Source organism: Phyllobates terribilis, unplaced genomic scaffold (assembly GCF_046119375.1).
Source record: "Phyllobates terribilis strain yellow unplaced genomic scaffold, ASM4611937v1 Scaffold_13__5_contigs__length_258822181, whole genome shotgun sequence".
NCBI classification, from domain to species: domain Eukaryota; kingdom Metazoa; phylum Chordata; class Amphibia; order Anura; family Dendrobatidae; genus Phyllobates; species Phyllobates terribilis.
The window spans coordinates 138,994,278-139,014,578 of NW_027362773.1; the positions used below are offsets into that span (position 1 = coordinate 138,994,278).

A 20,301-nucleotide genomic window follows, 5' to 3' on the forward strand; every position below is an offset into this window, starting at 1 on the left:
CCTACACCAGAATCTTTTAAACTGATATATTTGTGTCTCAACAGTCAGCGAGACACTGAAAATGTTTTTTTTTATGCAAGAAAGGCAAAAAAGTGGATAATACAGAGATTTGAACCGTGGAACTGCTAAACCACAGTTCTTGTTATCTGGCCTACACCAGACTCTTTTAAACAGATATATTTGTGTCTGAACAGTCAGCGAGACACTCAAAATGTTTTTTTTTTATGCAAAAAGGTGGATTACACCCAGATTTGAACCGTGGGAGAGGAAAACCACAGTTTTAGTTATCTGGCCTACACCAGAATCTTTTAAACAGATATATTTGTGTCTGAACAGTCAGCGAGACACTGAAAATGTTTTTTTTTATGCAAAAAAAGGCAAAAAAGTGGATAATACAGAGATTTGAACCGTGTAACTGCAAAACCACAGTTCTAGTTATCTGGCCTACACCAGAATCGTTTAAACAGATATATTTGTGTCTGAACAGTCAGCGAGACACTGAAAATGTTTTTTTTTATGCAAGAAAGGCAAAAAAGTGGATAATACAGAGATTTGAACCGTGGAACTGCAAAACTACAGTTCTAGTTATCTGGCCTACACCAGACTCTTTTAAACAGATATATTTGTGTCTGAACACTCACATACACACTCAATTTGGTTTTTTTGGGGGGGAATACCAAAAGGTTAATAAGACCGGCATTTGTACTGCGTCTCCTATACAACCTGCCTGCCTGCCTGATATCTGGGATGGATATTAGTCCTCAGAAGGACTGTTTGTTTGATTTGGCAGGCTTTAGAGACCCTACACTACCTATTTCGCACTTTATATCTCTCCCTAACTCAGCAGCACTGACCCTACACTGTCTGATCCCAGGCGACTGTGTCCAAAATGGCAGCGCCCGGTTTTAAATACTCGAGGTGACGCTGTGCGGCCAGCCAATCACTGTAATACCCACAACCAACATGGCTCCGGCATTACAGTGACTGTCTGGCAATCCCTGCATGTTCATTGGCTCTGTAAAGAGCGCCAAACATGCAGGGCGGAGACCTGAGCTCCTGCCCGAGTAACCCAGAAATACTGGGTGCTCGCCGAACATCCCGAGTAGTGAGATGCTCGGGTGGGTACCGAGCAGTGTCGAGCATGCTCGCTCAACACTATTCTTTACATTTTTGCCCAATATCAGCAAAAAAAAAATATTGTGAAAAACAGATAGTGATAATGGGAACGTCCAAAGACAAAACATTTTAGAGGCATGAAATGTACCTGTACTATAAAAATGTGCCTGGTTAGGAATTCATTAACAAGCTCTAGTTTTTGACAAATATGAATAAATACTTAAATAGCCCCAATTTGTCCAGTAACACAATGCATCTGAAGCATATGATTGCATATTGATTTTATAGTTTAATGACATACACATATACAAGGATTGATAAGCATTAGAAAGCAAGTAACAGCATAAAACTTTTTGCAAGAAATGCTGGATATCAAATTGCATATCCATTTATATGACCTTCACATGCCTCCTTCTATCCAGCATCAGACTATCGGGTAGCAGTATGAATACATTAGAAGGGAAATCATTAGGGAATTTTTGTCAAGTTGACTATTCAAAAAGCATTATATTGCTGCCTTGCTCTCTGGTTTCCCATTCATCTTCTTCTTCGTCGAGAGATGGATTGGTATTTCTGATTTATTTGCTGTGAATCTTGAATCTCACCAGATGCGACTGGTTCGCAGGTAGCTACTGAACAGCCACATCTAATCACATCTTTGTAATAGTGGGTCTTTCGCTGACCATTGGCACATAGCATTTCTACTTCTCTGTCAGCCACCTCCAGTTCTGTGCAGCAGGAACACTTGTGATCCATTCCTTGTGATACCGCTGAATACCTGAAAAGTCATATAGACAATGTTATTAACGTCGGCTAGCCACATAGTAACCATTGGTAGGCTTTAGAGTCAAAGCGAATCGATTCATGAGTACCAGTCCAATAGCCAAGACAGTAGTTTGTGGCTGCTGAATTGGAGCGGAAGAACCACCTCTTACCTGATGGCATCCATGGTTCTTCTTTTGATTAGCCAGCATGGTGGGACATCAAAACTGTGACATGACCCACATGCAACATCGCACCAGGCCAGCTAATAGAAAGATGAGCCACAGATATCATCAGATAAGAGGTGGTTCTCCCACTCACTTCCAACAGCCACAGACCCTGTCATGGTTTATGGACTGGGAAATGTGAATCGATTGGCATCTACTCTAGTAAGTGTCTAATTAGTTTTAGAAGAATGGGAGCAGAAGAACTGCCTCATATCTGATGGCATCCATGGTTTTTCTTTTGATTTAGCCAGCCCGATGGGACATCATAGTTGTGGCGTTACCCACACGCAACATTGCACCAGGCTGGCTAGTTAAAAGAAGAGTTGTGGATGTCATCAGATAAGAGGGGGTTCTCCCGTCTCCATCAAGCAGCCACAGACCACTGTCTTTGCCATTGGACTCAGACATGTGAATAGATTGGCATCAATTCTAGTAGGCTTACAATTTGTTGTAGAAGTGGAGCAATGATTTAGATTCCAAAAACTAAATATAGACCTCGTGCACTACCCACCCATATGATTCTACTCTATTAAATGTTGTCCTCTTTTAGAAGTAAGAGTCCAACGAATAAAAGTACTGTTTGAATTTGAAAGTATATGGAGGTATAGTAGGGACTAGTGATGACCCTTTCACCGAGCACATTTGGGTGCTTCCCGAGTGTCTTCAGCATGCTCGTATATTATGTTCCCTGCGTCTGCATGATTTATAGCTGTTACACAGCCTATACATGTGAGAATTCCCTAACAGGCAATCCTGGAATGTGTTTAGGATGTGTAACAGCCATAAATAATGCAGCTGCATAGACTCAAACATAATATACGAGCACGCTGAAGATACTAGGGAAGCACCCAAGCGTGCTCGGTGAAAGGGATAAACGAGCACACTCACTCATCACTAGTAGGGACACATGAAAGCCTATAATTCCCACATTATGACTCCCACATAAACTACACTATGTCATAATAAAGTCAAGTCATCTGAGCCTTATGGGGAATCTGTCACCAGGATTTGGCAACTCCATCTGAAAGCATCATAATGTAAGGGCAGAGACCCTGATTTCAGTGATGTATCACTTATTATACTAAGTGCTGCAGTTTTGATTACTACGTGTTGAAGATCTATCACTTCTCTGAATGCTGAGCCTGCTATATCTCCACTCACACTACTGATTTTCAGCTTTCTGTGTTCACTGTGCATAGGCAAAAATCTGCCAATCAGTAGTGGGGGCGTGGTTGGACTATCTGACAGATAGTTTACTATTTCTGTAGCGATAATCGCTGACTAATAAAACAGTGATTATATCAAAACAACACTAACAAGCCCAGAAAGTATATTTTTTTAAGCATTGCAAAGTATATACCACTTCTTCTTCAGGAAATAAAAAAACATGTCTATATGTTTTTTTTTATTTCCTGAAGAAGATGTTGGATATACTTTGAAACGCGTAGAAAAAAATAAAAGAAACCGTTATTTTTGTATTATCTCTGGCGTCTGATGTTTCTTCATCATTTGGCAGTGTGGATATGGACCACAAACTTTCCTTGTTTTTTCATGCATTTTTGGTGATATCACTTCCGCAGCCTAACAACCCTGGATCAGGTCAGCATATATCGTTACGATTTCTGACACTTGTCAGCCAGATAAGACCTTATTTTTGCACAATTTTTTCTCCTCAGCCCTCTTGTATAAGTCCAGTAAGTGACACATCGCTGGAATTAGGGTGTCACGGTGGTAACTTGCATGCGTTCTCAACGCCATGCAACTCACTGCATTCAGTGCTCTGCTCCTTCCCATGACTTAGGTCCCTGTTCTTGTCCATCTCCAGTGTGCAGTCTGGTGTTCTTGTCTCATCTCTCCAGTTTCTGACCCAACTTTATACCCATTGTTTCTGACCTCTCCATTCCTGACCTCAGCTTAGTTTTGTGAACCCGTGCTGCCTGCCCTGACCTTGGACCAACTGACTACACTTCAGTCTTCGTCCCTCTCTGTTCTGCTTTCTTACTTTGACTCGTGTGTCAACTGTTGCAGGTTTGGGGACTGTCCTGAAGTGAGACCTGGTGACTACCTGCAGCCAAGCCTATCCTCACCACCAGAGGCCCTAGTGAAAACCAGGTAGTCACTTAGTCACACCCGTCCGGGGTAAGCCCATACCGTGGTGCAGTGGGTCCACATCCACCTCCGTCACTCAGGGTCTCTGCCTCTACATCATGCTGCTCTCAGGTTAGGTTTCAAAAACCTGGTGACAGATTCCCTTTAAAACTGATCTTTTATAATGGATAATTATTATGCTGGCAAATCAGATATGTTGCTGCCACATACATCTATCAGATTTTTTCTTCGAGGGAAGCAATGGGACAATTTCAACAAATGACACATATATGAAGCTCTATTACTTGGAGGTGTTTTTTTATATTTTTCAAGTAAGACAATTCATTACAAACTCTTTTTAGGGATCATGTGTATACAAATATTATACCTTGTCTCTAATATTCAAGTCTTAACTTATATGGTTCATCCATGGCTGTATCACAGTCATGTCACTTACATTGATGTTCCCATACAAGGACCTCCGCAGTATGTGAGCTCCACCTCAACTTCGCAGTTGTCTTCCTTCAGTACTGTCACGTTCTTTCTAGAGCTGCAGTTTTCAACCACTGGTTTTTCTACTATCTGAACTTCTACAAAGGAAATAGAAATGGCAATTATTGACAAATATTCACTAGCCATACTCAATCTTACTTTTCTATTGCACGTGACACTTGATTTGGAGTACTACAAACTGTTGTGGGGTTATGTTTTTTTTAATGAGTTCTGTGGTTTTTACAATATAAATAATCTCAAAATGTGATAAGACTAGCATGTCGTTATATTCTATACAGCATGTGCTTCGCTATTTTACTTGCCTGTCTTATATGTGCATGTCTGACAGCAGCCATCTTCATCATATTTAACTGTGCCCTGTGGGGAAAAAAAAAAGAAAAAAATGTATTTTTTTATCTTGTCTATGACTATGTATTATAGCAACAAATGGTTATCTCAACGTTTTGTGAAATAAGTTAAAGGGGTTTTTGCGCAACAAAAAACTGTTAGTTAAAATGATGGCTATTCCAATATTCTCAGACTCCCATTTAATCACAGTGGTTATTTGAAAATGTGTGCTCCTCCTCTTTATTATACTGGCACTTAAAAAAAGTTTTTTTTTTAATATGATGGTTCATCAAAAAATGAAGACCTGAACACCTATGATAAGCATAGGGTATAAGGTCTGATAACCTGAACCCCTATAATAAGTATCAGATTTTTGACTACCACCAAGGATAGGCTATTAAAGTTAAATTCTCTTTTAATTCTAGCAAACCCATAGCCATAGAGTTGTAGGAGAAATGCTAATGATGCCATTCTCGTCCATTCCCCATCAACCCTACATCAAAAATGAAGAACAGAAGCAAGCAGGCACAGAGGCTAGGTGAGCATTTTTCTTTTTATAAGAGCTCTAAAAAATATTTTAATTTTAAATTGGGGGGACAGAATGAGTCAGGATACAGTAAAATACATGCACAATATATTTCAGACCTAATATACAATGACAACTTCCAATATATATGGATTGCAACATTGCATATAAATGATTTTACCTCCTCGCATTTGTAGATGTCCAGCTCTTGGCAAACCTTCTTTACTTTAGTCAAAACAGGTTTACCATCTTCCTCATCACACTCATAGTAGCTGCATGTGCTGCCTTCGGGACGATAAGTTTCTCCAATCTAAAAATACAAAAAAAGGTTGCAATGGAGTATATAAATTAAAAAAATGTCTACTCACTCGGTGTTGGTGCTGTGTGGCAGCAATTCTTCTGTGGTGTGACTTGAAGCTATGGGGGCTTTACCTTGCAGCATCTGGGTCGCTCCTCCTGCTAGTACGCTATTATTTTGGCAATGGTTGCCACATGGCACCTCACTTTAAAGGTTAAAGACCCAATCATAGGCTCCTCACGATGTGACAGTAGGCGTCATACATTCTGATCCTAACGTCAACTAAGACCTCATGTTCAGTTTTCTAAATTTTTGCTTAGCCACAATAGATAAATGTACATGTTTTGGATGTGCGGTCCATGTCTCTTTTTCTATACTTTTTAAAAACTATGTTAAAGGGATGATTCACTAAGGTGTTTACCCCAGAAGTCTGACGTAAAACATCTTAATAAGTTGCAATATTTTTGCCCAACACGGAAGTTGAACAAAAATATTACGACTTTTGGCATTAACACAATAGTCCCAGCCGGCTATGTTAATCTGGCTGCGGCCATCTGTCAAGTTCATGGAAAGTTACAGCACTTTTGTAGAGTAGCTTACTCCAGAAATGTACTCTAGTCTTTGATTGGAGTACATTTTTGGCAATAGCATGCACCTGTTAAGAGAAACACCTCATTCATTAAGTGGAGTGAGCCTCGTAATGAATTATATAAATCGTAGTCCATCAAGCCCGTTCATTAAGATTGGCATGCACAAAGCAGGTCTTAATGAATCAGCCACTAAATGCATCCAACTTAATAGGATATACTAGTTATAATTCTTGTTCAGCATACATAGATTTTAGGCTTGATATTTTTCACGTACCTGGATTAAAATTTGTGAGTCTTCCTCTCCGCTTTCTCCGTTTTGGCCAGTCTCTCCACTCTCTCCACTCTCTACCTTCGTTTTCTTCATGGTACATTGCTTGGGTACACATTCACCACAGCATTCACCTTCCTTTTCAGCATATTCAAAGCCCTAATGACAAAGCCATCAAAGTAAACTTTTAAAGTAAATGTTTTTCATCTTTTGAAAGAGATGCAAGAGCAAAGTGAAGATCGAGCATATGGCTGAACTTTCACGTAAGCGCTCGAAATCAACATATATCTCATATACTGTACTAATGCCATTTAATAAACTGAACTTGGGTAAAAATGGGAAAATTATGGATATTTGCAAAGGGGTCCTGAAGTTTATTTCTGCTTTTATGGTTGCAGTTATTAATGACACTTTATGGTGGGTGTATCAGTCTCCTTGTTGTTTTTTGGATAATATGGTGGCTGATACTTTGGTTAATTGAAACCATTGATGAAAACCTGGGATGGGCTGAAACGTCTGTGATTTGGATTTCCACATGTGCATTGAATAAACTTCAAAGCTTGTGAGTGTCGGGATTCTATTTTATCTACTGCTATTTCTTCGCAAGCAACACTGCGGAAAACATAGTGTCGATCCACTTTCTTCTTTCTTTTGGATACTTTGGTTAAAACTGATGGACCTTTCATCTGAATGTATGGTGTGATGCCTACTATACAATGCCATTCTCTGGTGTGCATAAACCACAATAATATATTTACTCACCTTCTCACAGGTCTCGTCACAGACAAGCTCCTGACATGTTATTGCATATAAACCAGAATCATCTTTTTCACTCTTGGAGCACTCACATTTCTGACATACATTCTTAGCTTGTGGGATGGTGGATCCAGGCTGCGCAAAAATACAGAATGCAGGTTAAGAAAATAGTTATAAATGTTGTGTTACTATTGGTGAACCCAATTTTAGGCTGTATTTACACCAGTTTACAAGCTCAGACACTTGTACACATCTACCCACAATGAAGACCAAATTCTCAGCTTAGGTCTTCGACACTATGCAGAATTGTTCCCAGAACATTGATAGAAAGATAAAGTTGTTGTATGTTTTCGATGTATGCAAACCTTATAAATGGTATTGTCTGCTACACAGACGTCATCAGGTTCTGGAAAAGGGTAAAAAAAAAAGATTATTCAGATAAATTATTCTCTCCCATATTTTTCAAATTTAGCCAAAAGTACATTCGTCCCCATCATATTGCATAATTTGCACTTATAGATATTGCAGTATAAAAGGAGTATGTCATCATACAAAGTACAGTGAATTTTATACTTTATGGTCTATAGCTTTCACAATTTGCACTTCAAAGTTTATGCATTAAAAAAAATATTTTGCAACATGGAAATCACCATGAAGTAGACTTTCTGGCACTAATTTATATCATTCCTAACATTTAGAAGGTAACTGTACTTTGAATGAACTTCGGAGAGTAAGTTGCCATAAATAAATAAAAATGTATGTATGTTCATGAGGAATAACTCTATTTATACCCATTACAAGACTTGTATTTTCAACAATTTTCCCTTCTTTAGGCTATAAATTTAAATTTTCAATTTACTCTGAGTTAGTGGGAGGAGACTATTTTTTATAATGTCACACATACGGATGGATTCCTGCCCTTCTTCTGTAGAAAGCACACAAACAAAAGCAGTAACAGCTTGAGGGAAATTACACAGCATTAATCAATGAGCTGATCATATGTGAATCCAGCTCTGGGATGAAATAAAAGACGTGTTAGAAAGCTCAGCACGATCTGCCTATGTCTCCCTCTGACTGCTCCCTAACTCTGTTCATCACTCCTCCTCTCTTGTCCATAGAGTATGGTAGAAAATGTAACCTGACATCACAGTAAGCTAGCAGTTAGTCTTGTCTGAGCAAGACAGAGATGATCTGATTTTTCTAAGTGAATTTTGAGCTCAGGAAGCGGGGGGGAGTAAGAATTGGCTCATAAGTGGAGAAAGAAGCATAATTCACTAATGAGATATGTTACAAACTTTTTTATATCCACCTGTACTATTCATTTATGCAACATTTGTTGAACATGCATTTACCATTTATGCATAAAAATAATTTTCTTGCCATCTATTAATGGTTTCAATGTAGCAGCAGAAGCTATTTTACTCTGCAAAAATGTCCTGAATAGTAAATGGAATTAATATCTAATTTTATCTAAAATTGTAGTCATATTTTTACTGTCTTTCATAATGAAATAGTAAAAAGTAAATAGTACATACCACATAAGATGGTTGCACAACAATCACCAGGCTGCATACGTGACACCACACGATATCCTGTACTACAGTTTGGCATTTGACATTCACAAGGTGCACATGCTGCAAAGGATACAAACATGTTCTAAATACATATTGAGAAAAAAAATTGCATTTAGAGGATTTTACAGCTTTCCTAATGTCGTATTTTCTTAGTGGCATATTTAGGAGCCACCATTGATCACATGGAATTAAATTTCTATAGTGTTTTTGACTTTTTATGAAGACTTTGCCAAAAGCGATTGTGGCAACTATTAATACAAAAGTCCTATAATGAAAAGTGTTAGCATTTTATACAGATCTTCACCCAGATAACACTCATCTAAATCACTATATTTAGGAACTAGGAACAGTAATTTGAAACAAATAAAAGAACTGTGTCTTCCTAATTATCTTTGATTTCATGACATCTTGTTTTGACAGGTTGTGATGTGGTATTTAGTCTACCTAACCAGAGTAGTGATGTGCAGAATCTAATAATAATAATAATAATAATATTAATAATTGTATTTATATAGCACCAACAAATTCGGCAGCACTTTAAAATGAGCAAGCACATGTACAAACAATAGAGAAATCACAAAGTAACACCGTTCAACAGTTACGGGAGGAGTGAGGGTCCAGCTAGCAAGTTTACAATCTATAAGCAAATAGGGGGGCTCAATCTGCAGGTAATGAGCATTAAAAACCTGTGTCGTTTTAATTATGGTGCAATTACTGTGCAATGGCTCTCTCCGATCCTCATGGGACAGTGCAGGAGTGTGATTATGATTAATTTAGGTTAATTCTGTATCGTTCTTTGCATTGTGTAACATTGATAAGAAGGATCCAATGTACCCCATTTTATTTAAACACATGCCACCCACAGTAATTTCATCTGTGTGTGAGCCTACAGAATTTTACCATGTATTAAAATTACTATTCTTAGTGGGCAGTGGTTCTCACGTAATGCCAGGTTATCAGGTTTGTACTTACTAGAATCTGTTGATGTTTCAGGTTCATATGGTGTACTACTCGAAACAGTAGGAGGTCTCCTGCTTGGTCTAGTCATTGTAGGTTTACTACTGCTGACATCCTTAATTGAAGTCAAATCTTCTGAAGTGGGTGTAGATTCTGTTGTGGTACATTCCCCTAAAGACCGTTCGATATGACATTCAGTGCTACAAACTGCATGGAAGACACAGCCTTGACTATCTTTTTCTTTGTAAATAATTTCACCTGAAACACAAATTGTAAAGCATGGTTGATGGTAAAATATGCAAACACATTGCATTTAATTTCCCTATGTTTACTATGTAGGTAGACCTTAAAAAAAAGGATGGATATAAATTAAAATGGTGTTCATGGTGTTCCAAGTAGGCTGTATATATTGTCCTTAGTAGAAAGGACCCTTGAAAAGACACTTTGTGAGTAAATACTGTTCTAGTGCAAATAAAAGACAATATATGAATGGCAGATTGCTGAATTTTCTGCATTGACTAAGGTCTAGAATGTTAAATTGGAAAATGTTATCATGCACTAAATATAAACTAATTAAGTTGAATAAAAAAAGCAATTCTAAATTTCTTTATGTATAGGAAAAAAATCATAAAAAACAAAGAATTAATTGTAATTAAAATATACAATCTCACCTGGATCATATATTACATCATTAATTAGGCAGAAACAGCTTGTGGTGTGAGGTGTGCCTTTGTTTGGTTGTTCACCAGTAGTTGGCTGTTCAGGAGAGGTTGTACTCTCAGATGATGAGGTTTGGCCAGGTGTTGTGCCTGTGGTTCCTTGTTCACCTGTTGTTGACTTTTCTCCAGAGGTTGGTCTCTCAGATGATGAGGTTTGACCAGGTGTTGTGCCTTTGTTTGGTTGCTCACCAGTTGTTGGTATCTCAGACGATGAGGTTTGGCCAGGTGTTGTGCCTGTAGTTCCTTGTTCACCTGTTGTTGACTTTTCTCCAGAAGTTGGTCTCTCAGATGATGATGTTTGACCAGGTGACGTGCCTTTGTTTGGTTGTTCTCTAGTGGTTGGACTCTCAGACGATGAGGTTTGGCCAGGTGTTGTGCCTGTGGTTCCTTGTTCACCTGTTGTTGACTTTTCTCCAGAGGTTGGTCTCTCAGACGATGAGGTTTGACCAGGTGTTGTGCCTGTGGTTCCTTGTTCACCTGTTGTTGACTTTTCTTCAGAGGTTGGTCTCTCAGATGATGATGTTTGACCAGGTGACGTGCCTTTGTTTGGTTGTTCTCCAGTTGTTGAACTCTCAGAAGATGAGGTTTGGCCAGGTGTTGTGCCTGTGGTTCCTGGTTCATCTGTTGTTGACTTTTCTTCAGAGGTTGGTCTCTCAGAAGATGAGGTTTGACCGGGTGTTGTGCCTGTGGTTCCTTCTTCACCTGTTGTTGACTTTTCTACAGAGGTTGATCTCTCAGATGATGATGTTTGACCTGGTGACGTGCCTTTGTTTGGTTGTTCTCCAGTTGTTGGACTCTCAGATGATGAGGTTTGGCCAGGTGTTGTGCTTGTGGTTCCTTGTTCACCTGTTGTTGACTTTTCTCCAGAGGTTGGTCTTTCAGATGATGATGTTTGACCTGGTGAAGTGCCTTTGTTTGGTTGTTCTCCAGTTGTTGGACTCTCAGATGATGAGGTTTGGCCAGGTGTTGTGCCGGTGGTTCCTGGTTCACCTGTTGTTGACTTTTCTCCAGAGGTTGGGCTCTCAGATGATGATGTTTGACCAGGTGACGTGCCTTTGTTTGGTTGTTCTCCAGTTGTTGGACTCTCAGACAATGAGGTTTGGCCAGGTGTTGTGCCTGTGGTTCCTTGTTCACCTGTTGTTGACTTTTCTCCAGAGGTTGGACTCTCAGATGATGATGTTTGACCAGGTGACGTGCCTTTGTTTGGTTGTTCTCCAGTGGTTGGTCTCTCAGACGATGAGGTTTGGCCAGGTGTTATGCCTGTGGTTCCTTGTTCACCTGTTGTTGACTTTTCTCCAGAGGTTGGTGTCTCAGACGATGAGGTTTGGCCAGGTGTTGTGCCTATGGTTCCTGGTTTAACTGTTGTTGACTTTTCTCCAGAGGTTGGTCTCTCAGAAGATGAGGTTTGGCCAGGTGTTGTGCCTGTGGTTCCTTGTTCGCCTGTTGTTGACTTTTCTCCAGAGGTTAGTCTCTCAGAAGATGATGTTTGACCAGGTGATGTGCCTTTGTTTGGTTGTTCTCCAGTTGTTGGACTCTCAGACGATGAGGTTTGACCAGGTGTTGTGCCTGTGGTGCCTTGTTCACCTGTTGTTGACTTTTCTCCAGAGGTTGGACTCTCAGATGATGATGTTTGACCAGGTGACGTGCCTTTGTTTGGTTGTTCTCCAGTTGTTGGTCTCTCAGACGATGAGGTTTGGCCAGGTGTTATGCCTGTGGTTCCTTGTTCACCTGTTGTTGACTTTTCTCCAGAGGTTGATCTCTCAGATGATGATGTTTGACCAGGTGTTGTGCCTGTGGTTCCTTGTTCACCTGTTGTTGACTTTTCTCCAGAGGTTGGTCTCTCAGACGATGAGGTTTGGCCAGGTGTTGTGACTGTTGTTCCTTGTTCACCTGTTGTTGACTTTTCTCCAGAGGTTGGTCTCTCAGATGATGATGTTTGACCAGGTGACGTGCCTTTGTTTGGTTGTTCTCCAGTTATTGGGCTCTCAGACGATGAGGTTTGGCCAGGTGTTGTGCCTGTTGTTCCTGGTTCACCTGTTGTTGACTTTTCTCCAGAGGTTGGTCTCTCAAAGGATGATGTTTGACCTGGTGACGTGCCTTTGTTTGGTTGTTCTCCAGTTGTTGGACTCTCAGATGATGAGGTTTGGCCAGGTGTTATGCCTGTGGTTCCTTTTTCACCTGTTGTTGACTTTTCTCCAGAGGTTGATCTCTCAGATGATGAGGTTTGACCAGGTGTTGTGCCTGTGTTTCCTTGTTCACCTGTTGTTGACTTTTCTCCAGAGGTTGGTCTCTCAGATGATGATGTTTGACCTGGTGAAGTGCCTTTGTTTGGTTGCTCTCCAGTTGTTGGACTCTCAGACGATGAGGTTTGGCCAGGTGTTGTGCCTGTGGTTCCTTGTTCACCTGTTGTTGACTTTTCTCCAGAGGTTGGTCTCTCAGATGATGATGTTTGACCAGGTGACGTGCCTTTGTTTGGTTGTTCTCCAGTTGTTGGACTCTCAGACGATGAGGTTTGGCCAGGTGTTGTGCCTGTGGTTCCTTGTTCACCTGTTGTTGACTTTTCTCCAGAGGTTGGTCTCTCAGATGATGATGTTTGACCAGGTGACGTGCCTTTGTTTGGTTGTTCTCCAGTTGTTGGACTCTCAGAAGATGAGGTTTGGCCAGGTGTTGTGCCTGTGGTTCCTTGTTCACCTGTTGTTGACTTTTCTCCAGAGGTTAATCTCTCAGATGATGAGGTTTGACCAGGTGTTGTGCCTGTGGTTCCTTGTTCGCCTGTTGTTGACTTTTCTCCAGAGGTTGGTCCCTCAGATGATGATGTTTGACCAGGTGACGTGCCTTTGTTTGGTTGTTCTCCAGTTGTTCGACTCTCAGACGATGAGGTTTGGCCAGGTGTTGTGCCTGTGGTTCCTGGTTCACCTGTTGTTGACTTTTCTCCAGAGGTTGGACTCTCAGATGATGATGTTTGACCAGGTGACGTGCCTTTGCTTGGTTGTTCTCCAGTTGTTGGACTCTCAGATGATGAAGTTTGGCCAGGTGTTGTGCCTGTGGTTCCTGGTTCACCTGCTGTTGACTTTTCTCCAGAGGTTGGTCTCTCAGAAGATGAGGTTTGGCCTGGTGTTGTGCCTGTGGTTTCTTGTTCACCTGTTGTTGACTTTTCTCCAGAGGTTGGTCTCTCAGATGATGATGTTTGACCAGGTGACGTGCCTTTGTTTGGTTGTTCTCCAGTTGTTAGACTCTCAGACGATGAGGTTTGGCCAGGTGTTGTGCCTGTGGTTCCTTGTTCACCTGTTGTTGACTTTTCTCCAGAGGTTGGACTCTCAGATGATGATGTTTGACCAGGTGACGTGCCTTTGTTTGGTTGTTCTCCAGTTGTTGGACTCTCAGACGATGAGGTTTGGCCAGGTGTTGTGCCTGTGATTCCTGGTTCACCTGTTGTTGACTTTTCTCCAGAGGTTGGACTCTCAGACGATGAGGTTTGGCCAGGTGTTGTGCCTGTGGTTCCTGTTTCACCTGTTGTTGACTTTTCTCCAGAGGTTGGTTTCTCGGACGATGAGGTTTGGCCAGGTGTTGTGCCTGTGGTTCCTTGTTCACCTGTTGTTGACTTTTCTCCAGAGGTTGGTCTCTCAGATGATGATGTTTGACCAGGTGACGTGCCTTTGTTTGGTTGTTCTCCAGTTGTTGGACTCTCAGACGATGAGGTTTGGCCAGGTGTTGTGCCTGTGATTCCTGGTTCACCTGTTGTTGACTTTTCTCCAGAGGTTGGTTTCTCAGACGATGAGGTTTGGCCAGTTGTTGTGCCTGTGTTTCCTTGTTCACCTGTTGTTGACTTTTCTCCAGAGGTTGGACTCTCAGACGATGAGGTTTGGCCAGGTGTTGTGCCTGTGGTTCCTGTTTCACCTGTTGTTGACTTTTCTCCAGAGGTTGGTCTCTCGGACGATGAGGTTTGGCCAGGTGTTGTGCCTGTGGTTCCTTGTTCACCTGTTGTTGACTTTTCTCCAGAGGTTGGACTCTCAGATGATGATGTTTGACCAGGTGACGTGCCTTTGTTTGGTTGTTCTCCAGTTGTTGGACTCTCAGACGATGAGGTTTGGCCAGGTGTTGTGCCTGTGATTCCTGGTTCACCTGTTGTTGACTTTTCTCCAGAGGTTGGACTCTCAGACGATGAGGTTTGGCCAGGTGTTGTGCCTGTGTTTCCTGTTTCACCTGTTGTTGACTTTTCTCCAGAGGTTGGTTTCTCGGACGATGAGGTTTGGCCAGGTGTTGTGCCTGTGGTTCCTTGTTCACCTGTTGTTGACTTTTCTCCAGAGGTTGGTCTCTCAGATGATGATGTTTGACCAGGTGACGTGCCTTTGTTTGGTTGTTCTCCAGTTGTTGGACTCTCAGATGATGAGGTTTGGCCAGGTGTTGTGCCTGTGATTCCTGGTTCACCTGTTGTTGACTTTTCTCCAGAGGTTGGTTTCTCAGACGATGAGGTTTGGCCAGTTGTTGTGCCTGTGTTTCCTTGTTCACCTGTTGTTGACTTTTCTCCAGAGGTTGGACTCTCAGACGATGAGGTTTGGCCAGGTGTTGTGCCTGTGGTTCCTGTTTCACCTGTTGTTGACTTTTCTCCAGAGGTTGGTCTCTCGGACGATGAGGTTTGGCCAGGTGTTGTGCCTGTGGTTCCTTGTTCACCTGTTGTTGACTTTTCTCCAGAGGTTGGTGTCTCAAATGATGATGTTTCACCAGTTGACGTGCCTTTGCTTGGTTGTTCTCCAGTTGTTGGACTCTCAGATGATGAGGTTTGGCCAGGTGTTGTGCCTGTGGTTCCTTGTTCACCTGTTGTTGACTTTTCTCCAGAGGTTGGACTCTCAGATGATGATGTTTGACCAGGTGACGTGCCTTTGTTTGGTTGTTCTCCAGTTGTTGGACTCTCAGACGATGAGGTTTGGCCAGGTGTTGTGCCTGTGATTACTGGTTCACCTGTTGTTGACTTTTCTCCAGAGGTTGGACTCTCAGACGATGAGGTTTGGCCAGGTTTTGTGCCTGTGGTTCCTGGTTCACCTGTTGTTGACTTTTCTCCAGAGGTTGGTCTCTCAGACGATGAGGTTTGGCTAGTTGTTGTGCCTGTGTTTCCTTCTTCACCTGTTGTTGACTTTTCTCCAGAGGTTGGACTCTCAGACGATGAGGTTCGGCCAGGTGTTGTGCCTGTGTTTCCTTCTTCACCTGTTGTTGACTTTTCTCCAGAGGTTGGTCTCTCGGACGATGAGGTTTGGCCAGGTGTTGTGCCTGTGGTTCCTTGTTCGCCTGTTGTTGACTTTTCTCCAGAGGTTGGTCTCTCAGATGATGATGTTTTACCTGGTGACGTGCCTTTGTTTGGTTGTTCTCCAGTTGTTGGACTCTCAGATGATGAGGTTTGGCCAGGTGTTGTGCCTGTGGTTCCTTGTTCACCTGTTGTTGACGTTTCTCTAGAGGTTGGTATCTCAGATGTTCCTATAGTTTGTTGTTCATCAGTTGTTGGTCTCTCAGAGGACGATGTTTGACCCGGTCTTGTGATTATGGTTGGTTGTTCACCAGAGGTTGTTCTCTCTGAAGATGTGGTTTGACGTGATGTCGTGCTTTTGTTTTGTTGGTCACCAATAGTTGTTTTATCAGATGATGAGGTTTGACCAGGTGTAGTTCCTGTGGTTGGTTTTTCACTTGAAGTTAGTTTCTCAGAAGATGAGGTTTGATCAGGTGTTGTGCCTGTAGTTGGTTGTTCACCAGTTGTTGGTCTCTCAGATGATGATGAGGTTTGACCAGGTGTTATGTCTGGGGTTGGTTGTTCGTTAGCAGTTTGTTTCTCAGAAGATGAGGTCTTACCAGGAGTTTTGCCTGTAATAGGTTGCTCTCCAGTTATTGGTTGACCTGGTGTAGATTCACCAGAACTTTGTGATGAAAGTTCTGTAATGGATGTTGTTATGGGACTTTCTGTAATTTCACTAGATGAAGGTGAAGTAGGGTAAGGTGTTGTTTTTTCACAAGATTCAATAAACTTTTTAGAACAGCACTCAATTCTGATTTCATAGTCAAGACACTGTTTTGTTTCCCCAGATTGCTCATTGTTTTTACAAACAAATCCTTCTTTTAAATTACATTTTACATTTTGTCCAATTTCTTCATAACTTGAATATGGATGTTGAGCAGCTTTGCATTCAATTTTATTTTCAACTTCTTCATTTTTACAAACTTCAGTTCCAAAAGATCTCGACTTTTCAGAACTTTCAACGTCTTCACCGCTGATGTGTTTTGAAGGTTCATCTGTGTTAAGCCAGTCTGTCCAGCGACATTCATTCTCTCTGAATTTCTCACAGCTGGTAATCGTAGCAGGGGTTGGAGAGGTAATTTCTGTTTTTGTAGTAGAAGATGTTGTTGGAGTAGATGAAACACCTGTGGTACTGGTTGGAGATTTTGTATCACTAGGTGATGGAGATTCTGAGCTAACTGGTGATGTGGATTCTTCTGATGTAAATTCAGTTTTGCTTGTTGAACTTGTTGTAGCTAATGTTGTTTTGGGTGTGTCTTCATCACAGACCTCTGCACAACATTCAAACTGTATTCTATAATTGTGGCATTTTTCTTTATTTTTCTGATCTTTATTCAAACAGCTCAGTCCATTTTTCAGGTCACAAGTCATGGTTTGTTGATTGCCTGATATTACTGCACCTTTTTCATTGATAGCCTCACATTTAATGTTGTGCTGAACTTCATGTTGATTGCAAATCTGTTGTCCGTTAGCTTTTATGTCTTGAGCATTTTCTGCATCTCCTTCATCTTCTCCATCAACTTCTGAACTGGGAAAATTGTTGTCATACCATGATGTCCATCGGCAGTCCATTTTTTTTATACAAGCTGTTGTTGGCGATGATGTGGCAGATGTCACTTCAGATGAGGTAGAACTTGGAGAAGAGGGTACTTCAGTAATACTGACTGGTGTAGTTTCAGAGGAAGTCTCAGGTACTTTAGTGCCAGTAACTGATGTTGAATGTGGTAAAGTTTCTGATGAAGAAGGCTGCGTTATAGAAATAGTTGTTGTTACACTTGTAACTTCAGTAGATGAAGGTGTTGTGGATTCACCGCAAGTTTTCATAAAGTTCTCAGAACAGCATTCATATCTTATACTGTAGTCATGGCAGCTTTCTCCAGACTGATCTTGATTTTTACAAATCAAACCATTTTTTACATTACAAGTAGTTTTTTGAGCTAGATATTGCTCTGATGCTGTTTCAGAATGATGCTCATTTTTACACTCAATTTGATTTTCAACTTCACCCTGCCTACAAATTTCCCATCCTGCAGATTTTATTTTATCGGAATTTTCATTTTCTTCACCATTAAATTCTTTAGATGGCTTACTTTCATTATACCACTGAGTCCACCGACATTCTAATTCTCTTTCATTAGCACAGTCCTTTCCAGAAGTCAAAGCAGGTTCAGTAACCAAGCTTGTGGTAGGGCTAGATGATTGAGTTGCTACAGGGTTTGATATGGTGGATGTTACAACTGGTTCACAATATGATGCACAACACTGAACCCTTACTCTGTAATTGTTACACGGTTCTTCTTTTTCTTGATCACTGTTCTTGCAACTTAATCCACTTTTCAGGGCACAGGTTAGAATTTGTTGATTATTAGCAATTGTTACTCCATCATGATCTACAGCTTCACATTCTATCATCTGTTCGACTTCTAGATTCTTACATATTTCATTCCCTTTTGATTTGATATCTTCTGGACTTTCACTCTCTCCACCATCATTTTCATACGTAGGCTTATTCATATCATACCAGGTAGTCCAACGGCATTTCGTTTTGTAAATACATGTTGCTGTTGTTGATGTGAAAGAGGTTGTAACTTCGGTTGATGATGTTGAAGGAGGGGATGTGCCTTCTGATGAGGAAGATATATCAGGCTTTTGTGTAGATGATATGCCTGTAGACCCATGTTCAGGTAGTGTTGTTGTAGATATTCCATGACTTGTAATTTCACCAGAAACAGTTGTAGGTTCAGAAGTTTCAGTTGTTGATATTGTAGGTGTTGGCACAGATTCACAAACTTTTCCACAACACAAAACCTTCATCCTGTAGTTATAACATTTTCCTTTGCTTATTTGGTCTCTGTTTTTGCAGATAACACCATCCTCCAAACTGCATTTGAATTTTTGATTATTATTAATAATGGATACATTTTTCCCATCTATTGCTTCACATTCAACTTTGTCTTCAACTTCCCAGGTTTCACAAACTCCCCTGCCCTCAGACTTAATCCTTGCAATGCTTTCAGTGTCCCCACCATCACTTTTTGAGTTAGGCTTATTATCATCAAACCATTCTGTCCAGCGACAGTCCATCTTATATACACAGAGAGTTGGTGGTGACGGTGTGACTTCAATAGAGGGTTTTTCAGTTGTTAATGGTGTCAAAGGTGTTGATGATGGAGGTCTTGTAGAAACTTGTGAAGGTTCTGATTCTGCACTAGTTGTCCCTTGGGTTGTCATTTCACCACTGTTGGTTCCTGGTTCTGTAGTTTCAGTTGTTATAACCTCTGGAGTTTCGCAAACTTTTTGACAACATTCTATCCGTATTTGATAGTTAGAACACTTCTTTTTATTACTTTGATCTCTGTTTTCACATTTTAGTCCATATACCAGATCACAACTGTATTTTTGATTGTTATTAGCAATAGCGAGTCTGTTTTCATTTATAGCTTCACACTCTATATTGTTTTCAAATTCCTGCTTTGTACAAAGTTCAAATCCTTTAGATTTCATATAATCAATATTTTCAAAGTCTCCTCCATCACTTTTGGTATTAAGTGCATTACTATCATACCACGGAGTCCAACGACATTCCATCTTATACACACAACGTGTTGTTGGAGCGGGTGTAGGAGTTTTTGTGGTCACTTCAGATGATTTGGATGTTTTATCAATCACTGAGCTAGATGTCTCAGGTGTACCTGTCAATGTGGTTGATGGAGAATTTGAGGTTTTTTGTTGTTGTGGAGTAGTTTCACCACTTGTTCTAAGTGTTGATGTTTCTGAAGGAGTAATTTCAGATGATGCTGCTGTGTCAGTTGGATGGGATGTTTCAGAAGAAGTAACCTGAACAGGCAAAGATGTTGGGTGTTCTTTAGTTGTGGGAGATGGTGGTTTTATTGAAACAGAACTTGTTGGAGATGAAGTCTGTTCTGTACTTGTTGATGAAGATGTAGCTGTGCATTCACTGTATTTACAACATTCTATCCTCATTTCATAATTGTAGCACATTTCTGGATTTTTGCTATTAAGGCAAACTAGGCCAGTTCTTCGACTGCATGTTACATCCTGGCCTAAATCTTTAAGTTCTACGTCAGGGTAATCTTTTGCTCTGCATTGCACATTCCTTGGAGTTTTACACAGTTTGTGACCCTGGCTCTCAATATCTGTAAATCGTTCAAAATCTCCTTCATTGTTTTCTGGTTTGCCTACATCATACCATTCTGACCAAGTACAATCACGTGCCTCAACACAAGGAGTGGGTGAAACTGAAAAATATGAAAAAAGTGGGAGAACTAATTACGATTA

The 20,301-nt window shown here is 40.8% G+C and overlaps 1 protein-coding gene across 8 annotated transcripts in view; it reads right to left on the reverse strand.

Moving 5' to 3' along the window:
* Window positions 1–1,382: 1,382 nt before the first annotated feature.
* The window catches only part of LOC141174073 (uncharacterized), a 49,859-nt gene continuing 30,940 nt past the window's right edge, over window positions 1,383–20,301 (reverse strand). For 3 of the 8 annotated variants that reach the window (XM_073658716.1, XM_073658715.1, XM_073658714.1), the window contains 10 exons: window positions 10,674–20,261; window positions 10,018–10,260; window positions 9,007–9,105; window positions 7,837–7,877; window positions 7,478–7,606; window positions 6,722–6,874; window positions 5,741–5,869; window positions 5,009–5,063; window positions 4,651–4,783; window positions 1,383–1,894 (listed from right to left, as the gene is read on the reverse strand). In XM_073658716.1, coding sequence (XP_073514817.1) covers window positions 1,654–1,894; window positions 4,651–4,783; window positions 5,009–5,063; window positions 5,741–5,869; window positions 6,722–6,874; window positions 7,478–7,606; window positions 7,837–7,877; window positions 9,007–9,105; window positions 10,018–10,260; window positions 10,674–20,261 — 10,811 coding nt within the window. In that variant the 3' untranslated portion in view covers window positions 1,383–1,653. The remainder of the gene's footprint in view (window positions 1,895–4,650; window positions 4,784–5,008; window positions 5,064–5,740; window positions 5,870–6,721; window positions 6,875–7,477; window positions 7,607–7,836; window positions 7,878–9,006; window positions 9,106–10,017; window positions 10,261–10,673; window positions 20,262–20,301) is intronic. The other 5 variants (XM_073658719.1, XM_073658721.1, XM_073658720.1 and 2 more) reach the window with 5 other exon arrangements.